The sequence below is a fragment of the Pimephales promelas genome, chromosome 20 (genome assembly GCF_988280905.1).
Source record: "Pimephales promelas chromosome 20, fPimPro1.hap1.1, whole genome shotgun sequence".
Lineage (NCBI taxonomy): Eukaryota > Metazoa > Chordata > Actinopteri > Cypriniformes > Leuciscidae > Pimephales > Pimephales promelas.
In genome coordinates, this window is record NC_142788.1 from 31415854 (window position 1) to 31428248 (window position 12395).

A 12395-nucleotide genomic window follows, 5' to 3' on the forward strand; every position below is an offset into this window, starting at 1 on the left:
AAATTTAGGATCAGGAATTAACTGAATCAAAAATATATTTTTTATTATTTTTGAGCATATATTGATATTGGACTCAATGTCAAGGGTTGGGAAACTTTGACAAAAACGTTTTGAATATGATAACTGGATGCCACTGTCTGAATTATGTCTGCACTGTAGTGAGGCCATTAACATCAACGTAGTATACTACTTTTTAAAATGTTTATCATTCTGTTTCACATACTACTTGGCAATGCACAGTATACCGCACGCTCCATTCTGAACAACTGTCTGGAATTCATTTTAAATTAAGGATCAAATGTAAAGTAAGAGTGACACAGAATCGGTAAGACTTTTTTTTTAGTGGATATCGGTCACTGCACCTGCCTGCCAGGGTAACCTGCCGCCCCAGATACGCCTGGCAATCCTGGCAAACCCTGAGGAGAAAGGAAAGAAAAACGTGAATGAGAGATGAGAACGGCTGCCAGCGGACGAATAGAGACACTATTGTTCCCCGCGGCATCTCTCTCTCAAAGCATCCACGGGCCGGACCGGCTCTCGCGGCCTGACCCTGGCTGAGGTCCAGACGGCGGCTCCTCTCAGCTGCGCGACTCCAGCGCGGATCATCTTTGCATCAGGTGACTGCATATAAAGACTGCGCTTTGTGACTGAATGAAAGTCTCCATGTATTGAGTTCCAAACCTTCCGGACTCGGTTATTGAGGAGGTACAAAAGGTACAACTCATAGATCTGTTTAATGCCATGTCAAACACGCAGGGAGGGACGGAGAGAGGATCAAACCTGATTGGACCGGCAAAATATGTGCGGCAGGAGGGCTGATAGACAAAAGATAGGCCAACTACAATGCTGAAATCTAGCATTCAACTTCGGGATGTTTGAAACAGCTCCATTTAGAAAGATATTGAAAATTAGCCTTTCACACATGCATTTAACGCAGTATTGTATATATTTATTTATGTTGCTGCTATTAACAAGAACTTGAGGGACGTTATCTGAAAAATGTGTTAATTTTTGTCCCGTGTCATTTGACTACTAAAATAGGATCTGATGGCTAAAATAGTACGACAGCATGTCAATAAAGCTACTAGCTAAACATACAGACAATGACTGAAACAGCAAAAAGTGTTTGTGAAGACCTCACAAAAGGCCGAGATCCACCTGAGATGGCACGTCTCATCCGCTCACCTGTTCTCCGGGCAGACCTGCTGGTCCTGGATAGCCTTTGGGACCCTGCATGTGAAAAAAGGAAAAGAGATTAGAACTCAACTCTTTTACAGAACAACAGTAAGAACACAAAGCAAAGAATTTTCCCATATCCCCACAACCGTAAGAACAAGTAAGAGTCGTTCTTGACGTGCTATCTTTTCCGCATTTCTGGGATTGTGTTGCCTAAAGTCCCAGTGGCCTCAGATAAGACTAATAGCCCTTAAGAATTCCCTCAGAACTGTCAAAACCCTTTAAAGCTTTCCCGGTCTGACAGCTCGAGCTCGAGCCCATGAAAGAAAGACAAGTCACGACAGTGAGACGGGGAGGGGAGGTCAGAGCTCCTCGCCTGCAAACATTTCCAGCCTGCTCTCGAGTGCAGGAACCCATCTGTGCCGGTGCAATGCAATCATTAAGGCTAATACTTTGATATTTAGATGCCTGATTTGATAGCGGTGTCGGCGGCTGTTTGCCAGCAGGTGGCGCTGTGTGTCGGACCGAGCGGAGAGGTTCAAGTGTGGTGCGATCCTCTACATTTGGAAAATTCCAGGCCTTGTGCATTGCACCTGAGAAGACAAAGATGACCAGAGGTCACCGTGATTTACGCCTGTAGGACTATTCCTGCTTAAACTCTTTAAAGATTTTACTGCAAACGCAGAGTGCTCTACATACTAATGACCAATAAAACAGCATTTAAACAGATCGCTCAAGTTCACCACGCTCGAGATCAAAGATCCGGCATTGTGTGGGAGGCGAGGTGGAAAACTGGTTAAAGTCGAGACATTATTTTATTAGTTTAACTCTAATAAACGTTCCCCACCATTGAATTTTCCGTCATTTACGACACAATGCTTCCCAGCCATTGATGAAATTGTCCAGCAATCCAACACTGTTAACGCTAATAATCAATCACAATATTACAGCTCTTTTTGTTATTTATCCTTGTTATTACAAATAAGAAAACACGTGCAAATACAACAAATACAATATAAGAAATTAACAAGCGGTAAGAAATGAATAATCAAACTTACAAAATAATCTCCATAGCCTTTAGTGTATTAATTACAAATAAACGGAATAGAGCTGGTTTCCCTCTTTGACTTTCATTGTTCGATTAACATTAGTTAGTCTGCTGTCACTTTAAGAACGAATGCACAGATATAATATGTTACACATCAGATGTTTACCCCCAAATGTTTACGTTCACTTAAGACAAGACCAGCCATTTTTGCATGAATACTGAGTAGCACCTCATTGCAGTACACAAGATCCAGGGGGCGGAGTCGGATCCAGATCTGAGGGGTGGAGTTGGGTAGGTTTAGGGGTGGGTTTATGGATCAGGGGGTGGAGCTGGGTATGTTTAGGGGTGGGGTTAGGGATCAGGGGGTGGAGCTGAGTAGGTTTAGGGGTGGGGTTAGGGATCAGGGGGTGGAGCTGGGTAGGTTTAGGGGTGGGTTTAGGGATCAGGGGGTGGAGCTGGGTATGTTTAGGGGTGGGGTTAGGGATCAGGGGGTGGAGCTGAGTAGGTTTAGGGGTGGGGTTAGGGATCAGGGGGTGGAGCTGGGTAGGTTTAGGGGTGGGTTTAGGGATCAGGGAGTGGAGCTGGGTAGGTTTAGGGGTGGGGTTAGGGATGAGGGGGTGGAGCTGAGTAGATATAGGGGTGGGGTTAGGGATCAGGGGGTGGAGCTGAGTAGGTATAGGGGTGGGGTTAAGGATCAGGGGGTGGAGCTGAGTAGGTTTAGGGGTGGGGTTAGGGAACAGGGGGTGGAGCTGAGTAGGTTTAGGGATCAGGGGGTGGAGCTGAGTAGGTTTAGGGGTGGGGTTAGGGATCAGGGGGTGGAGCTGGGTAGGTTTAGGGGTGGGTTTAGGGATCAGGGGGTGGAGCTGGGTAGGTTTAGGGGTGGGGTTAGGGATCAGGGTGTGGAGCTGGGTAGGTTTAGGGGTGGGGTTAGGGATCAGGGTGTGGAGCTGGGTAGGTTTAGGGGTGGGTTTAGGGATCAGGGGGTGGAGCTGCATAGGTTTAGGTATATGTAAGGTGGGAGGAGTTTGATCTGGATCCGACTCCTCCCCCTGGATTTCATGTTCTGCAGGGAGGACCATCTCTGAATACTTGCCAAAACAGAAATTTCCAAATAAAACCGTGTGTATCTGATTCTGAAGAGAACAGAACTGGGGATCAGACGCATCTTTCTGTGCGCACTTCATAGTGAGTAACGGCTGAGATCTGTCATCTCCACCGTCGATGGTTCTGGTTTCATCTCAGATGAATCAGTCCAGCATTCACTAACCTAACCGTTCAGATCTGCTTTTTATTACTTCCAAGTTTGCGGACCTGACCGTTCAAAAAAACCAACCCAATGCCCCCAAAAGGGCTCCGTTTCAAAAGAAAACACCTCTTGGAGAACGCCCATTTTCTAAGAGTTGATCCACACAGTCTCAAAGGTGCTCTTGGGATTGCAAGAGAAAATCCAATCACACTGGGCCACTGTTAGCCAAAGAACGAGCTCCGGTCATGACTGAAAGGACTTTACAAGGACTTTACAACCTTTGGTTCTCTTCACCTCATAAACCCAAACAAGAGCTAGCTCGTGACATCTTCCTTATGACACAAGTCATAAACCTTAAATATGACATAAACATATCCTCCAGCTGAGTTAGGTGAGCTGAAACTTGCGACTGTTCGTCTCATTAGGAGCGAGTCCCCCTGCAGAGGGACGACCCTTGACCTTTGGGGGATCTCATGTTCTAAAGGGGCTACATCTCGGGAAGTGTGAACAGACCTTCGCTCGCCCCGAAACACCACACAGGGTCTTTATTCCTGTCCGTAACCCGAGAGAGGCTGTACGAGCGGTGAAGGATCTCACACTCACCTTCAGACCCGAGTCACCTCTAGGACCCTGTGGACCCGGCCGTCCTCTCTCACCCTGAAAGAATAAAAGAGAGGACACTTAGTGTTGTCCTCTGTCAAACCTGGAGCACAGCTGATGTCGTCGTCGCCATTTACTCTTCGCTCTCACTTCGCTTTCCTTTCATGAACACAAACAAAACTCATATTTTGTATTCTTCTCTTTTCAATAGAAGCCTTGTCCTGTTTTTGTTGGGTTCTTTATTTTCATGTGTCATGTGATCCCCACGGTTTGCCATGTGCTTCTGTTTTCACTTGTGTTCCGTTCTCATTGGTTTATTGGTTTCATGTGTTGCTCATTAGTGCCCTGATCTGGCCATGTGTGCTGGTCTAGCTGTTGTCCACTGCTTTGTGTTTCATGTCCATGTTACCAGAGCCCGTCTAACGGAGAGCCTTGGCACTTCCTATTAGCCCTGTTGTGCGTCATCCTGGTTGCAGTTCCATTAGAATTCCACTGGGGGTGATCGCGGGCGAGAGCAGAATGAATGGGAGTCTATGGGGCTAAACGGCTAAATGTGTCTCTTTCACCTGCTTGTCGTTAAATTAACATAGATTTTATTGTTGATTCCGCAAGTTCAATATAGATTATAGGCCAATAGTCGAATGAACGAGTACTTATGTCCCTTTGATTTCTTACAGGTTAGGCCGTTGTTGGCCAGAACACGCTAGCATTCTGCTATTGTGTGACGTCATCACAGTTTTGAACGGATTTTTAGACCAGATAAGTGAACTTAAAAACGAAATTTTCAGCTGAGTGTATTTTCTTAGCCCTCCCTTTTGAATGCAACTTTCAAATTACTTGACAAAAAATTACATCCTGAGAAAAGTGGATTTCTGGGGGTGAAACCCCATTGACTTCCATTCATTCTGCACTCGACCGCGAGCGCCCCCGCATGGACAGAGACGCGTTACTGCAGCCAGTCCAGAACCCGGAAGTAACCAGCCAGTGCCAATTCTCTTCAATTAGACATTCTCTGATGTTACCTAGTCACATTTATAAGCTATGTTGATTTTCCAAGTTATTGCTTTGTTAACTGCATTTAGGCTCAGTTTTAGTTAACTAAATGTCTTGGCGTTTTAGTCAATGAAAATGGTTCAATGGTTAAATTGATAATCCTTAATATTTTGCTCATAATAAATTATTTTTACATTTCATTCGAATTAATGCACTTTCACCTCTAAGCACAAATCTGGAGATGGTGGACTCGTGCGCAGGGTTTATTTTACTCCTCTAGTTTCCTGGTTTATTTTAGGCTCATTATCATATACTGGTAAAACAAGAAAATTCTCTCAAATATTAAAACAGTGAAATCTAATAATCCAATAATTCCAAATGACATGTTTTTCTATTAAAACAGAAGTATTAAACGACTTTATATTGCACAAAGAGGTTGCGCAAGTACATTTACGCATTCAGCAGCTACAATCTCAAATATAGTCGAGATTCATGTTTATATTCATTAGTTCATCTTCATCACCAAGAAGCTTCGATTTAGTCCAGATTCATGTTTAGATTTATTGCATGTTGATATATCAGTGTCGTCTCGTCTTAGTCGTGGAAATAAAGGTCGTCAACGAACATTTTTCGTCATCGATTTTGTTAACGAAATGAACACTATTTGAAATTCTGTTTTGCTTTTCGTTCTGTGCTGCATGGAAGAAGACATTTTTATTTTGGGATGATGTGATTGCTGTAGAAGTTGTAGTAGGTTGTATTTGTGTGCTATTTACCGGGTCACCCTTCGGCGCCTGACCTGGGGACAGTCCTGGATCTCCTTTGGCTCCCTGGGACATAAACAAAGTGTTAACTCAGTTTGAGCTCATATACATTTCAGTCCCATTAGATAACAATGAGCAATACATATTTACTTTGTTAAGTTTAATACAACTGTTTATTGTTAGTAAATAATATTTTACAACAGATACAACCTTTGATTTTAATAATGTGTTAGTAAATGCCTAAATGAACATTAAGAATAAGAAATGTTTTAGAAGTACTTTTCATTGTTAGTTAAACTAAAGAATAACCCAAGTATTTCCCATAAAACGAGCCGTCAAAGTCAAAGCAAGCTCAAAAACATTCCTAAAGTTCAAGAAGATACATGCAAATCATGAGAGATTAAAGCCGGTGCTAACAGCGGATTTGGAGAGATTTAAAGGGATACTCCACTTTTTTTTTTGGAAATAGGCTCATTTTACCACTCCCTTAGAGTTAAACAGTTTGGTTTTACCGTTTTCAAATCCATTTAGCCGATTTTCTGATATCTAGAAGAATATCAGTAACCAGACAGTTTCTGGTCTCATTGACTTCCATAGTAGGAAAAAATATACTATGTAAGTCAATGAGACCAGAAACTGTCTGGTTACTGATATTCTTCTAAAATATCAAAAAAAAAATCGGCTGAATACATTCGAAAACGGTAAAACTTGACTGTTTAACCCTGGGGGAGTGGTAAAATGAGCCTATTTCCAAAAAAAAGTGGAGTATCCCTTTAAGGGGCAAAATCTCCGTCCTATGTGTGTGTAAACACACTAAACCTCATCATAATGCAAATTAGCTGGTTACAGTCAGACGTATGATCAATAATTGATCCATACATCCAATGATCAATAATTCAATCACATCATAGTTCATTCATTCTGATCTGGAGGATTCAGCCAACTGCTTTTTTGTCCTACAAATGACATTTTAATTACATTTAAATCCAATGGGAGTCACTGGAAGAAAAGTCTCTAAATTTAGCACGTCAATCAAAACGGGTCCAAACCCTTTCAGGCCTGAATGAGAGCTTTATTCCTCAGTTCATCCATTAATGGAAACACAATTGCTGCCAATCAACATGAGACAGCGCAGATCTGACGCCGTTACTAAAGCAGATCCTGCTGTCTTTCCACTGAGGATCCTGACATCATGAACCACAGCCAAACCTCTCAGACCTGTGAAGCGCATCTCAGTTCTCTCGAGGCTTCATCGCTGAAGTCTGAAAGAGGACAAAGCACAACAGCTCCGGCTTGTTTCTCTGGAATCCGGCGGATGCGTATGACTAATCTGTGGGCTAAACCGTCACAGTTTCCAGCATCCGAGCTCAGTTTGGCCCCGGTGGGGTTATCTGCAGTGGATGACCCCTCGGCCCACTCAGGCCATCTCTGAAGGACAGACACATGAACACTTTGTCCTAAAGCTTGATGGGAAAATCAGATCAGCGCGTTCGGAAATTTAAAGCGCCCCTATTATGCTTTTTTGAAAAAGACTTTTCATTGTGGTTTGCAATTAACTTTTTCACTCACCCGCCAATTTGGATACTAAATTGTATAAGTTACCAACCATTCAGGACTTCTACTAGCCAAAGAAAAAAAAAAAACAAGATTAACTACGTCACAGCTTTTGTGTGTGTATATATATATATATATATATATATATATATATATATAAACCATTTCACAAGATGTAAACAACACTGGTCCAGAAACACTTCCTGTTTCAGTTTGTAACTGTTTTCTTTATTTTGCATGTAAAGAAAACTTCTTAAAGATGTTTGTTTAACTTTTTGATTCAGTTTTATATGTTGGTTGTATTTTATCCCAGCTTTTATGTAGTGTTAAAAAACTGAAACAGGAAGTGCTTCTGGACCAATGTTGTTTACATCTTGTGAAATGGTCTATATATATATATGAAGAGTTCAGATGCAAAAGCCATGTGAAATTTTCTTCTAGAATGATGATTTTTATCAAGCTTGTATATTTAAGTTCAGTGATTTCACTTAAATGGCAATGAAGATTACCTATTAATTGTTATTTAAGTGAAATTACTGAACTTAAATATACAAGTTTGACAAAAATCATCAATAAAGAGGAAAATTTCAAATGGCATTTAGAGGCTTTTGCATCTGAACTCTTCATATATATATATATATATATATATATGATAATGAGCGTTTGCTTTCTGACCATACACATCAGACTGGGTCATCTGACCAATCAGAGCAGACCAAACACTACATCCACTGAACACATCAATCCTCTTCCTGTCTGTCTGATTACTGTAGCCGTGCGAGCTCTGATGAAAATGAACGTTTATATTTTTCAATATGTTTCTCATAGAAATCATCATCAGTGTTGAAGATTCACACTGACACACACCTGTTAAACAGTGCTGGAAAAACTGAACAGGTCAATCACCTTTCAGGACACACACACACACACACTTTCTTTTCCCAGACTTTCACGTCCCGTCCCACAAGTTCAGTCCTGCTGAAATAACCTACAGTGAGTTTATTATATTCACGACTGAACCCTGAGGGGTTCGAACCCGCAACCTTTCATCTATCAGAACAGATCTTTCCCCATTACTCACACCACATCTAACACTAGCCAACACACTACTGCTCATTTAAATAAAGATGAATATTGTTTTAAATTAGAGACCGACCGATAGAGGATTTTGAAGGCCGATACCGATACAAATATTTTGGGGTTTAAAATCCGATATTCCGATATATCGGCCGATATTTTTTTATTAAATATTGTTGGATTTCACACCCGTGTAAAAGAAAAGCGAACTTTTCTACACAAGATACGTTTGATACTTTTTCTCTATGTCTAAATGTTCACTCCTCACAAGTATAACTTCATTTTACAATGCAGGGACTGTAACTAGAGATATGCTAGTTATAAATACAGTAATCATTACTTTATTTAGGCAGAAAAAGTTCATTGTTGTTTCCAAGCTCATTAATGTTAACGTTAGCGGTCTTCCACTGATGATAGCGGCATTAGCTAGCTTTGTGGTTAGCTAATCTATGATGAGCCATAATTTAGCAATAGATAACATTATACTGCAAATTGTAAAACATACATTTTCAATATAACAGGCCAAGGAGAGATGATTGAAGCGTGTTTCGTCCATTTTTATTTTATTTTTTAAATATTCAGGCCATTATAACTGCCGATACCGATATTTTGGAAAATGCCTAATATCGGCCGATAATATCGGTCTGGCTCTATTTTAAAATAATAAATATAATTTCATTAAAATTGTCAATTAGATAAAAGCACCAAGACTACTAACCAGAGATAAAATAATAATAAAGTAAAACTGAAATAAAAATGTTACAACAAATTAAAATGAAAACTGAAAATTAAAGCTAATTGTTGTTTTTTTTTTTTTTGCTAAAAAGCTAATAAATAAAAACACATGAAAACTATTTAGAAATGTTTTTAAACAGCAAAAACTACAAAATTCCAAAAATGTATCTGAAGTACACACACACACACACACACCTTCATTTAACAGGCTCTTAATATCGTGGCTATATACACACATTTTCCTCTCATCTTTCAGCAGATCAATCTGTCAGTGTCTCCCCAACGGCTCTTTCCAGTGTTGTCCAAATCCTCCACATCACACACACACACACACACACACACACACATTACAGAAAGAAAAACTATTCAAGCTTTGAAAGGTGGCGAGTTTGAACAGGAAGAATGGCAGTGAAGGAGCGTCCAATACGCTGTAATGAAACAACAGTGCAATCCGGCCGGAGGATGTTATCGTAACACAGAAACCCATCAAACCCATCAAACCCATCAGTGTGGCGGGAAGAGAATGTGTAATAAAGCCTGAAAACGGAGACTTACCTTCAGACCAGGTAAACCCGGCGGCCCGGGGCTCCCGTGCGGACCAGACGGACCCTGGCAGACACAAACTGAGTCACACACTAATCACTATAGCAAATGAGTACCATTAAAACACGTTCTCTCAGTAAATCCCTGCATGTCCCTCATCAGAGGCTGTGATTGGATAACTGGAGTAACCAGTGGACCAATGGCATCGAAACGCCGGAATTGAAGTGTGTGATCAGAATGATTGGGTTTAAATCCCTCCTGAAGCGTCTCACACACACTTTGTAGCATTTTCAAGTATTTGGGTTCCTTATCACACCACACTGACTGCTCTGGTTGTTGAAACCATAGATATGTATATAAAGGCTAGATGTGTCGTCCACGCTGCTGGCCAATGGAGGTCGACGTCAGCACCTGGCGGCCATCTTGTCACAGGCAGCTCGCTCATTGGTAACATTGTTTTAATGGTGCATGTACTTTTTAAATCACCGTAACTTGCTCAATTTTCTACCGATTTTCAAACAGTCGTAGTTATGTAGTTATGATACTGCATACTTATGAATAATAAGTGTATAAATAAATAATCATCCAGAATTATAGCCACGGTAATAACGTTTGTCAGAAACCAAACCGTTTGTAAATCCGCCAAGATTTCAACGAGATAAGAGTATTTCTTCCATCAGATACCACAGAGCCCGCCAGAAAGCTTGTCCGTGACAAGATGGCCGCCGGTGATGACGATGGAAACTCCGCCGTAACACATCTAGCCTTTATATACATATCTATGGTGGAAACGAACCAAAATGCAGTCACGTGACAACATCCACATCACTCGTTGGCCAGACGTGTCTTGAACGTATTTCCACAACTGCCCTTCGATTGGTCAGAATTCACGAGCGGGAAACTCCCTTTCCATGAGCTGTTCGCTAAACAAAGCGGAGACTTCGTGTTCTTACAGTTTTTGAAGGTTGGGACCTGATATGGTCATCAGACGTCCTCACAAATGTCAACAAACATTAGTCCTCATCCCATAATGCGGAGCGGACTACGGCAGCTGGTTTAGTCCAAAAAACGCGCAGGTCTTCGGCAGTCGGTTCTGTTAGATGTCGGATCAATCCAACCGCTCCAGAGTTCTTTGATGAGATCTCGGTCCATCTTTGGTCTGTTTTTGGTGCGATCGCTGCATTCACACCGGCCCAAACGAACCGCAGCACGGGGGACAACCAACTCTAGTGTGATTCAACCCAACTAAATGAGGCGGGTGTTGAGACTAATTATCAGGAAGAGACAATTTTGTCCTCTTCAGCACATGGAATGGAAACGCTGCTTTGATCGCATATTATATGCAATATTCTAATTTTGCAGTCAAGTTAAAGGTAGTGTATGCAATTTTGAAGAGGCTAGCAAACTAGCAATAGCAATTAGCTTTAACAGCATTAGATCACGCCATCCCTTCAGAGAGCCTCCAATATGGGGTTTAATTTGTGCCAAAAATGAGTCGACTGCTTTGTGCATTTTGACCTTGTCAACAGTCATTGCCTACATGTACAGATAAATCAGTACATGTTGATGTGTATGCTCTCTGTTTACGTTGATTTGTTCTCTCGTCCTTGCTACTTTTTCAGTCACAGTTGAGTTAACAGGGACGGGGCCTGGTTGAGTTAGTTAGTAGTGTGTAAAACTGGTGGTTATGGAAAGGGGCGGGACATTTCCCAAACACACTTGAAGCGTTTGACTAATCACAACACATCGCTCCAGCCGACCAATCAGAGCACAGTGTGCTTTTCAGGAGGAGGGGCTTCACAGAGAAAGGTAAGTAAACAGTGGTGTGTTTCCCGAAAGCTTCGTTAGCCAAATATGGTCGCAAGATCCGTCGTTATCAGCAGTTCAACGAGTCGTTCTAACAAACATTCTCAATAAGACTCGATAAATCCTGATCTTCAGTAAAATAAGCAAACTGACCTTCAGTGCGATCTATAACTTTTATTTAGAATACATACAAATGTCATTTACATCTTTTAGTTTGTCATGTGATTTAACATGCCAGTTTTTGAAGAGTGCGCATGTGTGAACGAGTCTATGAATGAAATCGTTGATATAGTGATGATTTAGCGATTGCTTATTTACTGAAGATAGGGATTTATTGAGTCCACATGTCATGTAATCTAGAAACTCTTCTTCTCGAGATCTGTCGCTCACACACACACACTCCTCTGTGATGGTGTTTGCGAAGGTTTGTTAGAACGATGGTCTCAGAAAACACCGACTCGCTGAACTGCAGATAACGATGGATCTTGCGACCATATTTGGCTGAAACACACCACTGTTTACTTCCTGTCTCTATGAAGACACTCCTCCTGAAAGTACACTGTGCTCTGATTGGTTGCCTGGAGCAGTGTGTTTTGATTGGTCGAACGCTTCGAGTGTGTTTGGGAGTGTCCCGCCCCTTTCCATAACCGCCAGTTTAACACACTACTAACTAACTGAACCAGGCCCCGCCCCTTTATTCTGCGCATGAATTATTATAATGAGGAATATTGTGACGTGTTTGTTCCCAGGAGAAACTCAAGACTACAATGGAGGCGTAATGGAGACTCTGATATAGAGGAGATTATATCAGCAACAACAACTTCAAAAAGTATCATGTCATCTAAATGTTTTC

General features: G+C 41.6%; 1 protein-coding gene across 1 annotated transcript in view; it reads right to left on the bottom strand.

Annotated features, from left to right (window-relative positions):
• The window catches only part of col24a1 (collagen type XXIV alpha 1), a 94427-nt gene that overhangs the window by 61226 nt on the left and 20806 nt on the right, over nucleotides 1–12395 (bottom strand). The window contains exons 5-9 of the mRNA XM_039651383.2: nucleotides 9749–9802; nucleotides 5840–5893; nucleotides 4074–4127; nucleotides 1186–1230; nucleotides 363–416 (exon numbers count right to left, since the gene is read on the bottom strand). Of these exons, the coding sequence (XP_039507317.2) occupies nucleotides 363–416; nucleotides 1186–1230; nucleotides 4074–4127; nucleotides 5840–5893; nucleotides 9749–9802 (261 nt within the window). The remainder of the gene's footprint in view (nucleotides 1–362; nucleotides 417–1185; nucleotides 1231–4073; nucleotides 4128–5839; nucleotides 5894–9748; nucleotides 9803–12395) is intronic.